Source organism: Dufourea novaeangliae, unplaced genomic scaffold (assembly GCF_001272555.1).
Source record: "Dufourea novaeangliae isolate 0120121106 unplaced genomic scaffold, ASM127255v1 scaffold50, whole genome shotgun sequence".
NCBI classification, from domain to species: domain Eukaryota; kingdom Metazoa; phylum Arthropoda; class Insecta; order Hymenoptera; family Halictidae; genus Dufourea; species Dufourea novaeangliae.
Genome location: NW_015373927.1, coordinates 530355 through 546672, shown reverse-complemented (window position 1 = coordinate 546672; position 16318 = coordinate 530355). Strand labels below are relative to the sequence as shown.

At 33.5% G+C, this 16318-nt stretch overlaps 1 protein-coding gene across 1 annotated transcript; it reads right to left on the bottom strand.

Moving 5' to 3' along the window:
- Nucleotides 1–5723: 5723 nt before the first annotated feature.
- On the bottom strand, nt 5724–12590 carry LOC107195073. The gene is made up of 4 exons (XM_015584842.1): nt 12537–12590; nt 8569–9085; nt 7079–7387; nt 5724–6125 (listed from the first exon to the last, which is right to left on the bottom strand). Exons 2-4 carry the CDS (start codon nt 9082–9084, stop codon nt 5724–5726), a joined length of 1227 nt encoding a protein of 408 aa, XP_015440328.1. The 5' UTR covers nt 9085; nt 12537–12590.
- Between the last annotated feature and the right edge of the window lie 3728 nt (nt 12591–16318).

Below are 16318 nucleotides of genomic sequence, written 5' to 3'. Positions count from 1 at the left end.
TTTTTCCATTCCTCTGTACGTTTCTTCCTATTATGGCAATTGTGATGTCAGAAATTTTCAAAAAATCGATTTTTCACTTTCTACATTTTCTTTAAGTACAACATCTCGAGAATAGTCTGTGCAAGTTTCAAGGTAATCTAATTAAAAATGACAAAGTTACAGACGTTAAAAGATGAACATTTTGTATAAGTGTAAGCTTGACTTGAAACTTTAAACGCGTTTTTCTCGAAACTACATTTTTCAAATTGGTGATCAATATTTCTCGAAAACTACTGTGTCGATTTACATGAAATCTTTACGCCTTCTTTCAAATCAGAAAAACTTTTTTTTTAATTGACCAAAAACGAGTGATTTTTAGGTGAAAATCGCACTTTTTCAGGAAAATGTCCGCCATTTTGTTCCTAATCAACATTTTGAAAAACCCCACGTTCAAGGATAACATTGGTTCTTCCATTACATAAATCTTACTGAATTTTTAATTTCAAATGAACCGTTACGAAGTTACAGTGATCACGGCAGACCACTTTTTCTGAAGAGACATCCGGGAGATCACTCACCATTTATTTACTAATAAATATTTTCAAATAAAAAAATTACCTTATAATCTAGAAACTGCAATCTTTGAAACACAAACACATTTTTTGAAACAGGTCTTACAGTTTTTGAGAAAAAAATTCCCAAAGAACTCTCTTTTTTCGGCCTCCTGAGTGAGCATGACCCCTTAATCTACTGTCATGTTGCATAAAAATACTCTTTATTTTTGCGCAACTTTGACTTTAATATTACGGCAAGCACGCATACATGAAAATCAGTCTCGAAAAATGTGGGTATTAATTTCTTCGTACTGCCAAACTCCAGGTACTGTCAGTACAATTTTTTAAGTTCCAAGTTTACTTACTAATATAAACGATTACCAATGACAAATGATAAGCGTCATCAATTTACAAGTAAAAACTTTGAAAAACCTGTGGTAATTTATTATAATTCGAATTACAACAAATAGAAAAAACATTATACATAAATCACACTGTATTTCGTGTATATCCTGCATATATTGCGAGGTATTTTACTTGCAGAAACTTCCATAGCCTGGTGATAAATATGAAACAATACACGGGAATATAGTATCACAGAATATATCCCCCGTATGTAATACTAAAGTACGATCACTTGTTCGGTAAAAGATTAATAAAGTCAAATAAATTATCCTGTAAAATTTGTAAAAACTTAATCTGAAGAAGCTTGCCCAATTGAAAGGTAAATTGAAACTGTACCATTTACTTGTATGTCGAAAGGCAAACGGACGAAAAGAGGCGAGAAAATGGAATTTCCAGGTCCGGACATCTCCTTCGACCCGATTCGTGACTAATCGCGCGGTCTGCTACCGGAATTTTCGAACACTGACGACCGAGTAATCCGGATACTTTACGGACGGCTATTTTTTCTATTATCCCTTAGTTTCTCCTCCGATGCTCCATCCTCTACCGGACTTTCTCGAACCTCGTGCAGAGAACCGAGAACCGAGAATCGGCTACCGAATTTTTCAATATTCGCCTTTCTACTATGATTTACGAATCCCTCGGACTCCGGAGTCGGCCGCCGCGTGCATCTTCCAGGTCAGTGTGAAACAGGAGAGAAAGAACGTGTCCGTTGACCAACAAGAGTTAAAGTGACAGAGGAAGAGAGAAAGATAGATGGTGGAAAAGCGGTTGAGACAGAGGTAGAGGTTGCGGGGAACAACGAAGAACCTTTGGGAAATACCTCGAGCTCATCGGAGATGGAGGTCCCTCAAGGTGATGACTCTTGTACCAAGGCGTTTTTCCTTTTCCCAGCAACCAAGATTCTCCACGAGGCAAAGGCCACCCTATCGAGGCTTGCCACAACAATTTATCTGTTCACGATGTAGGTTACCGAGACGATGCTTTCAGCAGACCTTTTAGCCTACTGCTTTACTGCCCTACAATAAATCAATTGCTACCGGCTGACCGCCGAATCCGCATGCTAGCCCTTCAAGGATCTTTTCGAAAGTTCATCGACTGGGTGCCAGCAGACTTCCTTGACACCGGCAAAGCAAGTTTTCCGGGTCACCGAGAATCCACCGGTAAGGTAAATGGTTTAAGGCGAACATTGTGGTTACGAAGACTTATTATACATATATTAAAATAATATGTATGGTATAGATTGCCAGCAAAAGTACATTCAATCGATAGAGCAGAACTTCTTCCTTCAGACAAGTCGTTATAATCTATAAGCGTTCATTTGGCCGATTGATTGGACGGAATTTACGGCATGTACGAGTGATTAAATTTAGCTATCCCAGTGTTTGGACATAACATTCAATAAATTATTCATAGCTGATTTTTAATAGTGGAACATAATACTTTTCTTTTATCTTGTTAAAATTCAAATAAAAACGTAACAAATTTCATTTTCTGACCGTACACTGTCCACCAGGTTGGTTTTTTGTAACAGAAAATCCACTCTTATGTTAAAAAAAATAATGAAATGAATGACAAAATGACGTGTCATATGTATATAGTACTTACCTATCCTCTCATTATTTTGGGATACTGAAAATACGTTACGTGGTGTTCACATTTGTGTTATCCGATCTGTCATGCAATAAAAATCCATTTTTCAAAATTATTTAATATATCACTGTTTCACAATATACCTAGTATTATATATGGAACTGTAATCCTGCAGAACCAATTATCAACAAAATTGCTCCTGATTGTCCTGACATTCAGCACTCTATACATAATAGTAAAAATAAACTTAAAAATGGAAAATGTATAAATCAGAAGTAGTGTATAATAATAAATAGTCCGTATTAGTAGTACATAACGAATGTTTACGACTTCAAAACTCACTCTACCTTCAAACGCATACATCGAATGGCAATTACGAAAATAAGAACAGACCACTTTAAATAAATCTAATTTGCACATTCTAAAGAATAAACTATCTGCTACACGTGATGTGTACAATTTATGACAAACGATAAACCATATAATGACCGAATCAACACTGACATCAATCACGTACCAAGAAAGATTAATTGAATTCTGTAAAAATATATAAAAAGACATACTTAATAATATTTAAGCATGTCGTGCTTAAACAACGATACACAACTGTTTATACCTTTATCATAAGTCTTTCGCGATCTCTGTTGTCGATGCAACTTTAAATAGTAACGAATATTAATAATAAGAAAATATAAACATTCATTTCAAACTACCAAAAATTTGCTACTTCGTTAAATTAGATTTTTCATCAGAATTCATGAAATTATTTTAAACATATATTTTCGAATTGTCTTTTCGAGCGGGCGTTTATAAGAACATATACATACTTGCATAAAATATTTTATAAACACCACACTTACATCATCAAATCTACCATGAAATTCAATAAGCTCAAAACAAAATTATATAACTTCCTGAATCTTGATTGAACTGCTTTGTCTTACAGGGTTTCACACATTTCTATACGCCATAAATACATAAAACCTGTAATATAATATAAAAAATAAAATCTTCAAGACAACGTTTTATATATCATTAGGAAAAGATACATAAATAACTCTAAATATACGTATACTTATGTTCAATTACGCTTATATTATATTAATTAATTAATTATGGATAATATACATATAATGTTATAAACAGGACTCAACAAATCGCGGAAAATTGTACTCGCCAGATAAAAGCGGTACTCGCCCGCCCGAAACAGACATAATTTTTAATAATAACATAAATGCTTTACCTTACCCATACATTATCCAAATATAGGCATAATAAGTTTTTAAGAATCAAACTGAGAAACTCTGTAGCTTTTAGTCGCCAGGTGAGAAAACCAGTTGAATCCTGGTTATAAGTATATTTACAATTATGTAATATATAATAAAATTTCAATAAATACAGTCAGTGTGTCTCACAAACTCTGTCCACTTAAATATCTTGGTTATTTAAAAGAATACGAGAAAATGTTACTTACAGAAGTTGTAGGCTTTAAGAAATTACGTAATATGCTATAAATGGTATTCTTCCAACCGAAGGTGTAGAAAAGATCTAGAGGTCACCTTTGTTTTTTTTAAATGGAATGTCCAATTTTTTATGCTCGATTTCAATAGATTGGCATATTCTGAGTATAAAAGTACTAATGTACATTTGTCCTAAAACTTACCGTTGCTGAGATATTTGACTGCTTTCATTCTATTACTTTCATTATGGAAAATCGCTGCAGATGGCTGACATTTCGAACATGCTTCATGAAAACAGTCAACTATCTCAGCAACGCTAAGTTTTAGGACAAATGCACCTTAGTATTTTTATACTCAGAATACGCCAGACTATCAAAATCGAACATAAAAAATTAGACATTCCATTTAAAAAAACCATTGACTTCTAGATCTTCTATACGCCTCCATATGAAAGAATACCATTTATAACATATTATGTAGTTTCTTAAACCCTACAACTTCTGCACGTAATATTTTCTCGTAATCTTTGAAATAACCAAGATATTTACTTAATCTGTACACTTGCACAAATGGGAGCACCTAAATATCTCTCAGGACAAAGATAAACTATTCACCATAAATAGACTGAGAATTGGGCACACGAATTTAAGCCACATACACATTATAACAAAAGGAAACCCAACATGTGCGACAATTGCAACATCCCACTAACAGTGCAACACTTAATTATCGACTGCCCTCTATTTCAAGAACAAAGAAGAAAGCATCACATACCCGAAGACCTTAACACAAGTCTCAACGATAAAGCTTCATCTGAAAACACCTTAGCCTTCCTAAAAGAAATCAATTTTCTACACCGCATCTAGACTCAAAAGTATAAAAATAGCAGTAACGTATATGTAATCAAATATATGTAACGTAGTCTTAAGTCGCTAATGACCCACAAGAGGTTGATGCGACAATAAATAAACAAATTAAAAAAAATTAAAAAAAAAGAAAAGATAAACTATTTCAAGGGGCACATGCCGCATATGCAACGGTGGAAAGAATTTTTTCTCAAGGTCATTTTTTTACAAGACACCAAAGTCGTCGTTACTTTTTTAAGTAGAGTCCTATACGTTTATTCAACATCCTTACAGAACATAAAAAACAAATTCAACTACCAATAATCACACGTTTCAATGATTTAATCTGTAGATATTTGCGCCTGTAGATAATTAAAATTTGCTATGTAAAGACTCACGCGCAGCTAATTTTTACGTTTAAGCGTTTTTCTTCATGAAATTTTAAGTACCCCTAGACGCGAATATCTCAAGATTAAATTATAGTTGCATTTGTGTTTTTATGCTATGTATAAGAATATGAAGAAAAAAAGTATAGGATTCCATAGAAAAAAATTACGACGACCTTAGAATCTCTTTAAAAAATAATTCTAACTATCTGAACTCTTTGCACCGTTACATGTGTCCCTTGAAATGGTTCACGTTCTTCATGAGAAGTTTTTTCATAATAAAAGTAAATAAGATAGATGATTATTTACTTTAATAAATGACCATTCAACTGAGACACCCTGTATGTAATGTTATAATATGTACTATAATATTTATATAAGAAGAATTTATATAAGCTTGAACACAAAAATGATATAATACAAGTATGAGTAGTATTTGTATAAGGAAGTTCTAATAACTGAATTGGCGTATTCCACATTTTCGCGTTGAAAAAACTCGGTTCAGTCGAAGTAACCTCTTTCGTTCATGACTGGTATCATTTTCTTCGCTAGTTTCACCGCGTCCGGATTTCTGAAAACGTCCATTTTAGTCTCACCGCCACAGTTCTTAACCACTTCGGTGAAGTCTTCGATATCCTCCTTGTTAGCCATCATTCGCAAATAAAGCACGACCCCAGCAAAAACCGCGTACACTCTCCTTTTGTGTATCGCTTCTTTCAATTCTTTCATCGTCGGCGGCTTTGTCTTACAACCGATGCTTTTCATTGTTTCTTTCAAGGTGCTTAAATATAATTCCAAAAAGTAGTCATCGTTGTCGTATTTCACAGAGAATTCGGGACATATGTTAAGAAAGTACAACAAATCGATAGCTGGAGAACTATAAACAGACATTTGGTAGTCGACCTGAAAATTTCAAATCGTAAAAATTACGCATTGTAAAACACGAAAGTCTATATTATTACCGCATACAGTTAAAAAATAAAATTTCCCTAATTTTCTGAACCTTTTATGCGAATTTCCTTCATTTAATATTTGTTCACCTCTTCGATATAAAAAACAGTGATAAATGTAGGGAACTCGAAAAATATTATTCAGAATAATAACTATTGTATAAGTTTATTCATTTTGTTCAGTCCAGAACACACGGGACAAAAGTAAAAGTATTCGATCTAATTTTGGAATATCAAAATTTAATAAAAATATTAAACTTTTTGCACTTTATAAAGATAGGTTTTACGTAGTTAATCCTCGGACGGCCATGCATGAGTCATTTATAATAACTAAATTTTATACATTTATACATAACTACATTTTATAATAACAAAATTATTTGTGTCTAATCTATAGGTGTTGTTGATTATATAGGACTTGTTTGTTATAGATACACTTTACATAAACCGTCTAGTTGCGGAAAAGATTAACCTCCAAAAAATTATCAAGGAAATTCACTTTAAATACAAAAAGAGTTCAGCACCAGTTCAGTACTTTGGCACTAAAATTTGAAAAAGCTCAACAAATGACGTTAGCTACTTTGGCTGATGAACAGCTTATATTTTGTTACTTATTTATATTAAAAATAATTTATACTGTTCAAAACATCAATTATTCTAGGCGAAAGAAATTACGTTTCGAAGTGATCGAAAAAGAAAAAAATATTCGTACACAGTCTGAGACTTACAAGGAGAGAACTCCAAATGTATAATATATATCTTCTCTCTTAAAGTATAAACTATGCACAAACAAACCCTAGTGGGGTTTCGCCACATAGGCCTTTGTTATTGAGAAAATTAACAATAAACATTTTGTAAAAGTATACGTTATAGGTACATATAATGTAAAAATATAATATATATTACCAGGCGCACATCGACAGATTTTCCCTGCTCAGTGTCTTTAAACATAACGTTATTAATCCAACAGTCTCCGTGATTTAACACGCAGAATTCATCGGAATCATATTTATAGACGTTAATACATTTCGTTCCAATAGATTCTGCCAGTTTAATTATCTTGGGAGCCGCTTTAGCACAGGATTCAACATCCGTCCAATTTTTCAACTGGTCACCTATCCGCAAGAGGCTTACTTGCATCATTCGGAAGCAATTTTGTGGACATTTCTTTGACACAATGCCACCGTTTTCGAACGATTCCAGGATTCCAGGATTCTACAAAATTCATCGAAGTTATCGTTATTGTCGCAACATGAATGGTTCAAGTGTAATGAAAAAAGTATGGCTGTATGGTCGTATTGTGGAAGACTCGCTGGAAAGATCGACATATAATTAAAGAATGCATGGCGTAGCTAAAACTTGTATTAGAGCGTTTCAATAGTAGCAGGGCCGTTCAGCGACAGTCGAACCCCTGCGCTTGCCGCCTTTGAGTACCACTGCTAGCGTCGCAGATTTTACGAAACTATTGGAAGGAAACTATTTCGCTTCTGTATTGAACACAAAATATGTCTTACCATTTCTGTGATTGCTTTCCGCAAAAAAAAAAATGTTGACGGTATCTGCTGACGCAGTCAGATTATGTCCTGCACCCTTACTTTTTGAAATAAATTGAAAAATATCTGTAAAAATTGGTGCATTTCGGGTGTCCTTTTCCCTTTGATCGTTATTTAAATATGTTTAAATGTTGATAATGCGATAACAACGTATACCATTTTATTCGGGAGAGTTTACAGAATAATTTGACGCAACAATCAACTGAATAACTATAATTAATGTTTGAACACAGGAAATATTCAAAGTTGAAAATTTGCATTTTTTTTTTAAATCAAATTTCTCAGAAACTGAGGGTGATGGCAAAAAACTGTTTACGGACTCGTATTCAGCACAAAAAAAACTATAAGTATCAGCATAAATGTTCTTTGGGACAAAAATCATGTTGACCAGTGTTATTAGAGCCACAATACGAAAAATATGTTTTTTGTGTTTGTGTAGAAATATAATTACAATATCAAGGTTTTTACACTGCATAATTTTTAATTCACAATTGTCCACAAAGAAATACACAAAAAATTAATTATAGAAAATACAGTTAACATCGTGACATCGTCAATTATACAGTTGGGTCTAGTAATTTGATCACCCACAGTATGTACACCCACGAGCAAACTCGGCTTTCACTGGAAGAGAAAGCAATGTAGGGGTTAGGGCCTCCTACTACTTGGTAAATTTATTTCAAATACTGAGATAAATGTTAAACCGAATATTAATTTCGCATAAGTTTCAATAATTCAGGGACCAAGTGGTAGGAGGTCTTTCCCTTATATCACTTTTTCCCGTAGCGGTAGCCGAGTTTGCTCGTGGGTGTACCAGTGTAGTATCGTATGCTTAATGCTTACCCTCTCGTGAACAGCAACGGAACCTGCATGAAATTTCGCGATGGTCTGTATAACTAAGCAACATTGTTCAAAGCTCAATGCTTTCTGGCGACATTTCATGACAAATCCTTGCTTGTTTAAATCTTCCATAATAAAAACATAAGGATTGTCGCAGCTATACCATAAACATGGTCCTATTGGATGATCGACCAGATCTGCTATCTTCGGTAAAACATCGCGTAAAACTTTCAATTCAATTTGAAAAAGATCCTGCTGTTGAACTATCTCCCGTGCAAATTCTTTGAACGGTTCCAATTTAATAATTAAATCCGTCGAACGTTCCAGTTTCGAGTGTTCATTTTTGGACGCTACCCGGTACTTTACAGAAACTTTGAAGAGATCGCTTAAAAAATTGAATCCTCGGGCTGAGATGCAACGACTCGTAATGTTCAGTATTTTTATTGTACCAGTCGATAATTGCTGTTGCACTGCCTCCTCCAACATATGTTGCTCGATCCTCAAACTTTTCACTTCCATTCTGTAAAACCGTAATTGTTGAACATTTAGAATAAAGACAAGCTACTCGAAGACCAACAGCTTATTACGGAAACGACTAAACTTTCTCCCAGTTTATGCGACTGACAATCCAAAAAAAAAAGCAATTAAACATATGGATATACAATATACGTACACATATTTACTGCCATAATCAATTTCTATTTTTATAACCAAAGATAATGCATATCTTTTTCGCATACGTTCTACAAAACGTTAATGCTATACATTGTTTACAGGGAACATTTTTGTAACATGTGTACATGGTTTTAAAAGTAAAAACCACTACATGACTTTCAAAATTAAAATTTATATTAGATGTACATAATAACACCAGTAATAAACGCTAATAAGGATTTCTTTGTGTCCTTTTGAATTTACAATTAACTATTAATCTTGACTTGTTTAGAATTATTACAAAAACCTAAATTGTATTATTCCAAAATAACTAATACGTACACATTTAAATAAAAGAATATAACCCAACGCAGGGACAATTTCGAAATGTCCTTCAAGAAAAAGTATCAGAAATATTTTCAGAGTTTGTATAATACTTTTTCGGAATGAAAATATTATATGTTCATTACATAATTCATAGAATTGTACGCAGTAATAAGTAATACACTATTTCCCTCTCAAATCCATAACTAAATTTCCAAAAAATAAAACATACATGATCTCTTAATAATAATCCAACAACCATTTGTGTCAAATATAAAGGCAGAACTATGTGTTATATTAAAATTATGTTACCATCACGATAGAAAAAGAATACATTACTCAATGGTACACCGAATAAGAACCATCAATATTATACAAAAGATTGGTGCATTAATTTATTTATAGAAGACATATTTAAATAAATTGTATGTAGATTAACTCAACTTAAAAAAGCATCAAACAATTGACTCATCAAAGCGGCAAACGCACAAATAAAAGGAGCAATTAGTGATAAGTTATCTCTGATAAACATGCTTAATTGTAATTGATCGACGTTATTCTTGTAAATGAGCGCATATCAACCATTGATACTCCGTCTATTTGTATTATGCATTTTACTTCGCTCACTTTTTTCCATGTAACATTCATTTTTTACCGTGTTTCTTTTTCATAATAAATGGAAGTTTGTGTTACTTTATTGTTATTTATATTTACTATTAACCCCCTTTCAATGTCCCATCACTTCAATGTTTATATGATAGTATTTTACAGTTCTAAAGTAAGAATATTCTCACAAAGGAAGGCATGGAAGTGTCCCCCTCCGATTTTGATGAAGCTTCGTATGTCTGTTAAGCAGTCAAAAATAAGGAGTACGTATTTCTTTTTATCGGCTGAGGCGCGATTTTAAGTGGTGTAACGTGTAACCACCCCTCGAAGTTTCAACCCGAAAGTACTACCTACCTATCTCGAAAACCAGAGGAGTTAAATGAAAACTTCTAATGGGCGAGGTTTGCGATTTTTTTATGTAGAATATTGTACTAACAAGTTGTCCAAAATATAATTTGTTTATAACAAAAAAATTTCGGATCGAAACTTCGAGGGGTGGTTTCCCCCCTTAAAGTCGTGTCTTAGCCGATAAAAAGCAATACGTACTCTTTATTTTTGACTGCTTAACTGACATACGAAGCTTCATCAAAATCGGAGGGGGACACTTCCGTGCCTTCCCTTGTCAATAAATTTCCTATTAATGCGTGTTATCGGAAACTTTTTGCGGTCAAACTGAAGAAAAGCTGCCTACCCTCCAATTTCGACAATTTTTGGACATGTTGTAAAAGTCGACATTTTGAACAACTTTTTCCTATACATATAACGGGGGAGTTACTTAGTTTCCGAGATATACGCGACAAACTGCCGGTACTAGCACACTGAATTTATTTCACTGCAACAGAGTTGAACAGAGTAACGATTCATTCTTAAGGGGACTTTCCCATTCAAAAATGAAAAAAAAGACACTTTTTTAATATTTCTTTATAAAAAAACTATTATATTTAGAAACATAATTCCTTTTGGACGCTATTATATATATTATTAAGAACAAAAAGAAATTTTTTCTAGCACTTTTAGTTCACCACGACCACTGTAGAGGGCGTCTTCCAAAAAGTCACGTTTTAATCGGTGCGACACTTTGCAGACGTCCTGTAAAAAATTAAGTAAAAATTCAAACGGGATTCTATTCGTGACACTTAAAACTAGACAATAAACCTCTAAAAGTTCATAAAACTACCCCCCCCTTTTTTTATACAGGGGTGAATTGCCCCCAAAAAAGAGTGATTTTTCGAATTTTTCGGAAAAATATGTATAAAACGATAAAAAATACAAAAAATAAAATATTTTAGAGGTTTATTGTCTAGTTTTAAGTCTCACGAATAGAATCCCGTTTGAATTTTTACTTAATTTTTTACAGGACGTCTGCAAAGTGTCGCACCGATTAAAACGTGGCTTTTTGGAAGACGCCCTCTACAGCGGTCGTGGTGAACTAAAAGTGCTAGGAAAAAATTTCTTTATGTCCTTAATAATATATATAATAGCGTCCAAAAAGAATTATGTTTCTAAATATAATAGTTTTTTTATAAAGAAATATTAAAAAGGTGTCTTTTTTTTCAATTTTGAATGGGAAAGTCCCCTTAACAGAGTTATTAATTATGAATGGACGTTTAGTTTCATAGAATTACAAAGCAATTAGTATAATGCTTCAGAGTTGGTTAGAGACAGTTCAAGAAAAAAAAGTAATTCAAAGTTGGTTAAAGACAGTTATTTTTTTCCTGAACTGTTTCTAACCAACTCTGACGAGTATAATGATTCAGAGTTGATTAGAAACAGTTATTTTTTTCTTGATCTGTGTCTAATCAACTTTGAAGCATTATACTAATCGATTTGCAATTCTATGAAACTAAACGTCCGTTTACGTTAATACCTCTGTTAAGTAAAAACGAATCGTTACTCTGTATCAGTCAAATAAACGAAAGCTAAGGTTAAGCTAAACGAAGCTAATTCAATGCGCTAATACCGGCAATTTGTCGCGAATATCTCGGAAACTATGCAACTCCCCCCGTTATATGTATGGAAAAAAGTTGTTCAAAGTGTCGAGTTTTACGACATATTCAAAAGTCATCCAAATCGGAGGGTAGGTAGCTTTTCTACATTACGTTATATTATCATCGTTCAAGTATCTGAAAAATCCGATCAAGGTTTCACTCTACGTGTTATTACATTGTATGTATATGTACTATACAATATACACCCTTACATATATTGTTGTCCTATTGCTTTTTCATACCCTAATACTTGTAAATTATATCCGTATATGTTCTACTACACACCCGCAGCCTGTCACTCGTTATTCAATGTCTTTATATAAATTGAATAAATAAAACGTCCTACACAAAATAACACAACACATAAACTTGGTTACGAATCACTTTTTATGTTTCTACCTGGACAACTTTTCCCGTAATAACACAAAACTACACAACTGTTTACGACAGTCAGATGACATGGAATACGTGAAGTGTGCATTAAAAGTCGAGATACCTTTATCCCTACTTCTTGATTACTGATACACAAGTATTACGTACCCAAAGCTCGATTTACGCATCACTTTTAAATGATAATATGATCATCCGTCTTTTTTTATGTCGCGTCAATGGAAGGTGTGCATCAGCGTTCTGATAACCTTGGAAACAGCAAACACAGCTTTTTGCGATGCGAATGTGTCGGAGAGAATGACGATAGAGTGACTGCACTTGTAAGCACATAGTACCATGTCTCGTGGCTCTTGTGTCGCTAATTCACAGCCGTATATGTATTATTCAATTTGCTCTATGTAAAAAGTTAAATACAAAAATTGTTTTCAGGGCTGTACATACTACAGTACCTGGAACCCTGTCGTTACGTCTGGTCTTAAGGGGGTACTCTACTGTGACATGTTATTTTTTAAAACTTTCATCAGAAATTTTTATTAATTACTTAATGAAAGATTTTCATGCTGAATATTTCTCTTGTATATGTATTATATCTTAAATTATAAATACAAATTTGGTTTACTTGTAAATATGAAATAAAAATCGCGCTGCAACCCATGAAAGTGGATCATCTCAAAAAATATTGCTCGATTGGTTACCATGATTCTGGTTGTTCTGTTCATCTGAAATAAAAAAATTTTTTAAATTCTTAAATTACACTGTTCAACAAATTTGAACTTTTTTTCGTTTTTATAACCTCTAATAAGCATGTCTAATAGACCTTCATGAGCTGAATACAAATCTGCAAACAGTTTCTTTTCAGCACGCCCAGTTTTTGAAAATATCAATTAAAAAGAAAATTGCAAATTTTCAACTTTGGAACTGTGTGTGCTTTTACAGTAATAGTTATGCAATTTCTTTGACTCTAGACTCTTCCAAACAAAATGATATAAATTGTTATTATATTATAAACATCTAAATATGTTAAAATAATGTTTAAAGTGAAAAGGACACCGAAAACGCACCAGTTTTTGCTGATATTCTTTAATTTATTTCGAAAACTAAAAGTCTTGGAGAAAATCAAACCATAGCACGCGATAGAGCAGACCTTTCTGCTCAATAAAGTGTCAAGGAAAGTTACAAAATCTGTTTTGTTTTAAACAGAGAAGCGAAATGGTTCAGCAAAACACACGGCTGCGACGGTGGTACTCAATGATGGCGGTCGCCTTGCCTGCCGTTCAGCGTAACGGAAGCACTAGACGCGCATAGCCCCCACTGTCGGCGCCGCGTGTTTTGTTGAACTATTTCGCTTCTCTGTTTAAAACAAAACAGATTTTGTAACTTTCCTTGACACTTTACTGAGCAGAAAGGTCTGCTCTATCACGTGCTATGGTTAGATTTTCTCCAAGACTTTTATTTTTCGAAATAAATTAAAGAAGATCAGTAAAAACTGGTGCGTTTTCGGTATCCTTTTCACTTTAAACATTATTTAAACATATTTAGATGTCTATAATATAATAATAATTTATGTTATTTTGTTCGGAAGAGTCCAGAGAATTATTTCGTGTCAAAAGAAACTGAATAACTTCTTTTACTGTAAAAACACAACACTGTTCCAAAGTTAAAAATTTGCAATTTTCTTTTCAATTGATTTTTTCAAACACTGGACGTGCTAGCAAGAAACGATTCGCAGATTCGTATTCAGCTCATAAAGGTCTGTCAGAAACGCTTATTAAAAAGTGCAACAATTTTTAGGTGTTGAACAGTGAATTATTGGGGCATGACTGTCGAGGGTACCAGGTTTGGGTTGAAGTGTTCCAAATTTTAAAAATGGCTGCAATTTGAAAATTGAATGATTTGAAAAATCTGATGAAAATCATATCAAACAGATCAGACTTCAATAAGAGACGACAGAATTTGCCCTTTTTTGCCACGTCGGGAGATGTCGCATATTCTTCTTTTTGTTAATAGTGTAGTTATAAATTAATTAACAAACAATATAATTCAGAAATTTGGCTTTTTTCGGCTGTAACAATGCTTCGCTTAGTTTAGATATTTTAATGTTGATGCATATACAACAACATTTTCAGCTTTTTTTATATTGTTTTACATTGAGCTCGAGTGATTAGGAAATACGGACACGGGGTAATCCCAAACACGGTGATATTCGCTTGTTCCACACACTATCTACGCGTCGTGGTTGTTTTTCCCGGAAAAAACATGACACAAAGAAAGGGGGAATAGGAAATATCGCTATGTTCGAGATTGCTCTCTTAGTGTTCTCTAATTTATTGAAAATATAACACCTCAGGTATTTATTTCATGTTTTTGTGATTTCAAGCCACTGTGCGACGTAAAGAATCAAAACTTCGTGAACTTATAAGGAAATCTATCTACTAATTAATTCTAATCGATGATATCGACGTTGTTGCAAAAAAAAAACGTTTAATCCAGAAAAACGTAGCTCCCGAGGAGGTACCGAGAGAATAAAGGCGAAACCACGGTGAGGTCAAATCAGAGAGGTCTCACAAATCATTCAAGGACGTGAAATTTTCCGAACGCTATGACGGTTCGGCACCCATCGTATAACTTTTATAGGGGGGCCACAAAGCGGCTACCGTACCTCTCATCTCGCCATCGCTTTTCCTTTTTTTTTCTCATCTCTATCCCTCTCTTCTCCATTTTCTGAGACTTCCTCCAAATTTTCGGGAACGTAAAAACTTTTACGACACATGCGGTAAGCCAAGAATCGTTTCGCTACTCACCGCAGCACGGCGGACTGGAACGCTTTTTCGATGGGCATCCCGAGAAAATTCAAAAACCTTCGCCGGGGATAATAAATCATCTTCGACCTTTTTTCGGTACTTTGTTTTTACTTTTATGGTCGCCCTTGCTTTATTCAAGCAACCACTAGTCGGTTGTGATGTCGAATTGAAACCCAACTCTCTGGTTTTACATCAAAAGAGTTTTACGTTTCTTTTCCTGCACTTTTTTTTTTTTGCTAGTAACTAGAAATATGTGTATTTGCATTGAAAACTAATCAAGCGTAGGGCACAAACATTCATTCTTGTGTACAAATATTAGATACGATGAAATATGACGTTATAAACGAAAGAAGATTTGAACCGGTCATGCTGATCAAAGGAATATAAAGCAATTTTTTATGCACTTAGCATGTTAAACTTCAATAGATGTGATAATTAAAATATTGAGGTAAATACAATACAATATTTAAACGTGGCGATTATATGTTTATGAGGAATATAACTGAGGTAAAGTAAAAAATGCTAATAGTGCAATGTCGACGAATAAAGTCACATAAACAGTGTTATTCCACATTATGGTCTTTATCGCGTCTACAAAAGACACGGGATAACACAATATTAACGAGTATGTACATATTCATTTAGTCTCATAATAAAAAATTTTTTTGCAAAATACTATTGTATAACGTAAATCGTAAAGACAAGAACAAAAGTAGGAATTTCTTTCCTGCTTCAAGTATCTTATTGGTTTACGAATAAAGTAGAGAGCTCGTTGCATCCGATAAAAGTTTTCTCTTTTGTTGTATTTTACAAAGTCCTACAATGTATAAAATTTACAGTCTAAGTAATTATAAGCTACAGAAATAACACAACTTTGAATGCTTGAATAAATTACTTTTATATTTACAATTATATTACATATTCTCGTTCTTACATTAGGCGTACCATTGTTTTCGCAGACTTTTCTCATGACCATAAAATATTCACTTT